General features: G+C 37.0%; 1 protein-coding gene and 1 pseudogene across 1 annotated transcript; both read right to left on the bottom strand.

Moving 5' to 3' along the window:
* Positions 1-567: 567 nt before the first annotated feature.
* Positions 568-2,055, bottom strand: LOC149202389 (ferritin-like catalase Nec2 pseudogene; annotated as a pseudogene).
* Positions 2,056-4,366: 2,311 nt separating this feature from the next.
* On the bottom strand, positions 4,367-5,873 carry LOC149202388 (ferritin-like catalase Nec2). Its single transcript, XM_089399966.1, has 3 exons — positions 5,361-5,873; positions 4,986-5,214; positions 4,367-4,707 (listed from the first exon to the last, which is right to left on the bottom strand). The coding sequence occupies exons 1-3, from the start codon at positions 5,570-5,572 to the stop codon at positions 4,381-4,383; spliced, it is 768 nt and encodes a 255-aa protein (XP_089256092.1). The 5' UTR covers positions 5,573-5,873; the 3' UTR covers positions 4,367-4,380.
* Between the last annotated feature and the right edge of the window lie 325 nt (positions 5,874-6,198).

Below are 6,198 nucleotides of genomic sequence, written 5' to 3'. Positions count from 1 at the left end.
AAATTAAATAAACAATATATTCATTATAAAGTATATATGTGTACATAGTTATAGATGAAACATATTAATCCTAAAAAAAATTAAACCATTATTCATTTAACAGGACATACTTTTATCCTAATGGAAGACTCTTTCACTTCAATTCCGAATTATAAAAGATGTTTTATACTAAAACTATTTACCGAATTAGAAAATTCAGCTCCCCACACAATGTGAACTATCCCAATTAAATCCTTTCCATCCTTTCTATTTGAGGCATGATAGAGGCCACACAATGTGAACTATTCCAATTATATCCTTTCTATTTGAGGCATGATAGAGGCCGCATTTTAAAAAGCAAAGAAAATTGATTACCTATTAAACAGCCGTACCAAATAACTGCATAGTTATCATATTAGGTCTCGATGAGTTACACTGGTGGTGCAAGATGGTAATCCGCTCTTAGTCACTTCTGGTTCGTCCCGAGTGGTGTATATTTGAAATATTAACCCAACAAAGAAAACAACGATATATATTACTTAAATATTAAACCAATACACATAAAACAACAACTGGCTGCTTCTTATATATTCAACTACTCCGCTTAAAAAATACAGATGTCTTTGACAAATTATCGCAGGATCGAAAAAGAAGTCACCTGTAACTTTGGAAATCATTACAGGTTCCAGAAAACAAATTTGTTCGATGGAATTATTGGGGAGTTTTATAATAGAAGCACAAAAATTGTTTTGAAGTACAAAAGACCAACTATATATAGTAGACTTTAAATCCATGCCTCCACGGAATATCTATATAGGGCTTAGAAGCAAATAGACTGATCCGATTTGAGTGACATAATATTTATTAGGAAGCATGCGGTTCCACGAAGGAATTATTTAGAGTTTACTTATAGTTTACTCCATGGCAACGACAACGCCGCCTGTCACCCAGGATGAGGGGGGAGGAGATAGCTTCCGGCAATGCGTCCATTGGCGCCGTGCGGATAAAATCCACCGGCTATGGATTCATTTCCTGTGTCATACAAAACTCTCAAGACTTCCCGAGGAGTTCTGCTGTATGACAGAGAGTTTGGATCTGCAGATAAAATGTTCCCGCTTTTTCTTCTTTCAGCTCCTAGATCCTTTGGCACTATTACTCCTTCATCTACTATTCCTGTCTTTCCAAGATTGTTCCGAAGAATTGATATCTTCGCTGTCATCTCCGCAACTGTAATTGGGTATGGATACACCTTCTCATAGCTTCTTTCGTATAGCCAGTGGCGTGTCACTGCGTCCTGCCCTGATTCCACTCCAAGCAGACCTGCCACAAGCTGCAGACAAATCGCAAAGAAACAAGCAGGCCAACGGTTGAATGAAAAACCTGGAGATAAAAAGGCAAAAAGGCTATGGTGGATAAAAAGGCTCACTTGAAGCTTCATCAACATGATCAGACCAAGATTTATTTAAAAAAAAATTTACATTTCTTCTTAAAACAAACTTCTCTATAACTAGATTATAAAGTCTGTAGGCCTTTGACTCCTCACTATAGCCTATGAAAATATATCTTTCACTCCTATCATCAAGTTTCTTTCTTAGCTTCTAAGGAACATGTGAAAAAGCTACTGATCCAAAAATTCTAAAGTGAGATACCCATTCTTCTTGAGGTATTGTATCTTGGAGAGTGGTCGTTGGAGATCTGTTGAGAACATACATTGTTTTCGAAACTGCTTATGTGTTGTATCATAACGAGCGTGTATCATATGTATTAGTGCATTTTATTTGTAACTGGATTATAAAGTCTATAGGCCTTTGACTGCTGACTATAGCCTACGAAAATGCATCTTCCACTCCTATCATCAAGTTTCTTTCTTAGCTTCTAAGGAACATGTGAAAAAGCTACTGATCCAAAAATTCTAAAGTGAGATACATTTACCCTTTTACTATCCCATGCTTCTTGAGGTACTGTATCTTGGAGAGTAGTTGTTGGAGATCTGTTGAGAACATACACTACTGTCAAAACTGCTTTAGCCCAATAATTGTTTGACAACTTCTTCTCACGAAGTATACATCTGGCCATGTTCATGATTGATTGATTTTTCCTTTTTGCTAAATTGTTTGACAACTTCTTCTCACGAAGCATACATCTGGCCATGTTCATGATTGATTGATTTTTCCTTTTTGCTACTCCATTCTGCTGTGGGGTATATCTTATCGTGTTCTGCATTATGATTTCTTGTTGTTGACAAAATGCTTTGAAGTGATTAGAGTTTTACTCTCCTCCTCTGTTGGATCTGAGTACCTTCAAAGGATTTCCAATTTTCTTTTTTGCTTATGCTTTGAATGCTTTGAACCTTGGGAATGTATAGAATTTTTTTTGAGAAAACGCACCCATGTCTGCCTACTATAATCATCAATGAATGTCAGAAAATAAAGGCTGCCACTAATAGACTATGTTTGCATTAGGCCACATATATCTGTATGGACAATCTCTGAAGGATCTTTTGCTCTAGAGGAAGATGTGGGAAAGTTGTCTCTTTTATGCTTGTACATAACACAAATTTTATAATTACAGTCCTTTTCATTCATAATAGGGAGACCAATGACGATTGACTGTTTTTGAAGCTGACTTAGACTTTTGAATGGTATTTGGCCATATCTAGAATGCCATAGCTCAGACTCATCTATTCTTGATATATTGTGTACAAAAGACTGTGAGAGATTTCAACTTCTAAGAGTCAAAGGAACCTTTTCTATAACTTTTCTATCAGTCTTCTATTGGGAGTTTTGTTATAGATATAACATGTGTTCGCTTGAAATATTACATGATAACCATCTTCCATCAGTTGTCCTACACTAATGAGGTTATGCTTCAGATCTAGATCATAATAAACATCAGGAATGCATTTTTGTTGATTCTATTTAGTAATAATAGGAACATTACCTTTTCCTTAAGCTTTAATGCAAAAAGATCTCCAAGAGTAATTTATGATACTATGGAAGCATCAAGATAAGAAATAAGATTTTTGTTACCTGTCATATGATTGCTACAGTCACTATCCAACAACCAAAGATCCTTGTTGTGAGTGTTTTCAGAAAGATTGCATGAAAGAAACATTGTTTCAGAGGATTTTCCTTCATTGTTGGAGAGACAGACATTGCCTTTGTGCTGATATGACTATTTCTTTTTGCATTCATGTTCATAGTGTCCAAATTTCTTGCAGTAATAACACTGGACATTATGTTTACTCCATGGTATGCTTCTTTGAGTTTGGTTTTGTGGAGTTCTACACTGCTCTTCTGCATGATGATGTTATGATCTGTCTTTGCTTCTACCTTTGCCAAAAGAAAGTTGTGCTTTGAAAGCTTGTTCCATGGAATCTTATGTCAAGTTGAGTCTTATTTCATGTGCTAGAAGCGATCCGGTCAACTATTCTACTAAGAAAGTTGTAAAATCTTTGGATTCTAAAATGGTTGTTACAATCATGTCATATTTCTTGGGCAGACTTCAAACGACTTTCTGAACAATTTATTCAGCTGAAATGGTTTCCCCGATGAGTTTGATCTGATTGACTATTCCCACAACTCTAGTCATGAACTCATCCACATTTTTTGTGTCAGTCATCTTTAGGGTTTTGAACTGTGATCCGAATGTCTGTAATTTCATTGTTTTCATTGTATCATTACCTTGATACACAACTTTCAAGATTTCCCAAGCTTCATGTGTTGTGGATGCGCATGATATCTTGTCGAAAATAGAGTCATCGATTGAGTTTTGAATCCAACATTTGGCTCTGTGTTCTTTCTTTCTGAGTTCAATCACTACATTCCTCTGATTATTAGTCATGGCTGCCCATGCTTCTTGAGTCAGCTCTACATACGGAGTCTTAAGTGTATCCCAACACTCTTGGGCTTGCAGAAACATCTTCATTCTCAAAAACTGTTGGGCTTGCAGAAACATCTTCATTCTCAAAAACAAAAACTCATAATTTTGGCCAAGCAAAATGGCGGTCTGTGGCAAAGCTCTCGAGGAAGTCATTTCTTTGAATGCAAAATGTGCCCCTTTTCTTTTAAATCTCCTTTTCAAATAAAAAAAAAAATAATATTCTTTTCCTTTCCGTATTTTTATTTAAAAAAAAAAATATTCTTTTCCTTTACAATTAATTTTTTTTTGTTTTTTTTTAATATAACAAAACCTCTTTTTAACACTCCTTTTAAAAAATAACAAGGCCACCTTTTTTTTAAATCATACAGTTTAAAAAAAAAATCATTAAACATATAAACGTATTTTGAAAGGAGTCACGAGTACCTTTCTTAAAACTCGTGAAGATTGACTTTTGAATCAAGAATCATAACTGTAGGGGAGGAGATAGCTTCTGGCAATGCGTCCATTGGCTCCGTGCGGCTAAAATCCACCGGCTATGGATTCATTTCCTGAGTCATACAAAACTCTCAAGACTTCCCCCGGAGTTCTGCTGTATGACAAAGAGTTTGGATCTGCAGATAAAATGTTACCGCTTATCCCTCCTTCAGCTCCTAGATCCTTTGGCACTATTACTCCTTCATCTACTATTCCTGTCTTTCCGAGATTGTTCCTAAGAATCGATATCTTTGTTGTCATCTCTGCAACTGTAATTGGGTATGGATACACCTTCTCATAACTTCTTTCGTATAGCCAGTGGCGTGTCACTGCGTCCTGCCCTGATTCCACTCCAAGCAGACCTGCCACAAGCTGCAGACAAATCGCAAAGAAACAAGCAGGCCAACGGTTGAATGAAAAGCCTGGAGATCGGTTCATGGAAATTATTTCAAACATAATAGTAACGGGTTTCTCTTAGCAATATCATGAAATTATTTGAAACAGTAACGGCTTTCTGATATGAAAATATTTGAAACATAATAGTAATGGCTTTCTGCTATGAAAAGAACACAATAAACGTAGGTAGTAACGGCTATATTCTATTTAGGGTTCTATAATTCTATGAATAGGTGACAATGCTGAGAGTTTACTCGTTTGGCTGTGGGTGTGGTCAAATTTGGATTCGCCCCGACGTAAGCTGTAAGACCCATGTAAGGAAGGAAATACACGGAAAGAACAAAGTTAACAGAATTGGCGTAAGGATTGAATGGGGGAGTGAGGTGATATCCGAAGGCTTCCTCGAAGAATTTCGCCCACACTTCCACTCCGTAATCTAGCAGAGGTCGTGGAATCGCTTCAGTAACAGTCTCGCGAATGATCCTGCTTCGATATCAACACTCAGCACGATTACGATACAACACAAGAAATACAATCCGAAAGAAAGAATGATTGCGTAACTTACGGGGATAAATTTATCCTAATTGATTATTGTTATTCATCAGATTGGGATGGATTTATCAGATCACCTGACATGGCCGATTTCCTGCAAGGCGAATTGCTGGACAATATCTCTTGTTGCAGGGTCGATATTTGCTAACTCAAGGCCAATCGGTGGAGGACCGCCGCCTGAGAGATTAGGGGCAAACTTGTCTAGTCCCTCCCTGTATAAAGCGCCAATGAAGTATTCGGCCTCCAGATACTCCAAGTTGAGTGCAAAGTTTAGTATATCAGCGTCCATCGCAGTGACAGGCCCTGGGTAATAAGTCCCAGTAGAGTAATAGTAATCTTCTGAACAATACACTGAACATTCTTCCTCTGAAAAGATAAGAGCTCCATTGACCAGCAATACTAACAAGATGCATGACCGCTACAACAGCAAGCCTAGGTGCTTTGCCATTTGATCGGCAATCTGAATCCGAGAGCAGAGCAGGTTCGCTTTTTGAATCGAATACTGGCTGATCTCGCTGTCAGTTTCTTTGAATTGAGCTGATGAAAAGTTGCAATCTCCCTTTATCAGTTCTGTTCGACTTATATTGCAAGTAAACTTTTAATACGAGACTTGCTGTCACGAATTTTCTACTATGTTGACATATATACGGTGATTCCTCACAACTCTACTTAATCGATCAAGATTTCAAATAAACACATATTAAATGTTTTGTTTTCATAAAATTTAGAATATTAGGGTTTCCCTCACATCCACATACAACTACCACATGGAAACAAAAGTAAGATGCGTCGTCGAATATGCTTTTGTTGTACTATAGTATCCTATTACTCACGTACACATACAACTACCACATGGAAACAAAAGTAAGATTCGTCGTCGAATATGCTTTTGCTGTACTTGAGTATCCTATTATT

The sequence above is a fragment of the Pinus tabuliformis genome, chromosome 2_1 (assembly GCF_031772625.1).
Source record: "Pinus tabuliformis cultivar Carrire ecotype Pingquan chromosome 2_1, CPIR1, whole genome shotgun sequence".
Classification (NCBI taxonomy): Eukaryota; Viridiplantae; Streptophyta; class Pinopsida; order Pinales; family Pinaceae; genus Pinus; species Pinus tabuliformis.
The sequence above is the reverse complement of the archived record's forward strand: the minus strand, read 5'-3'. Positions and strand labels throughout refer to the sequence as shown.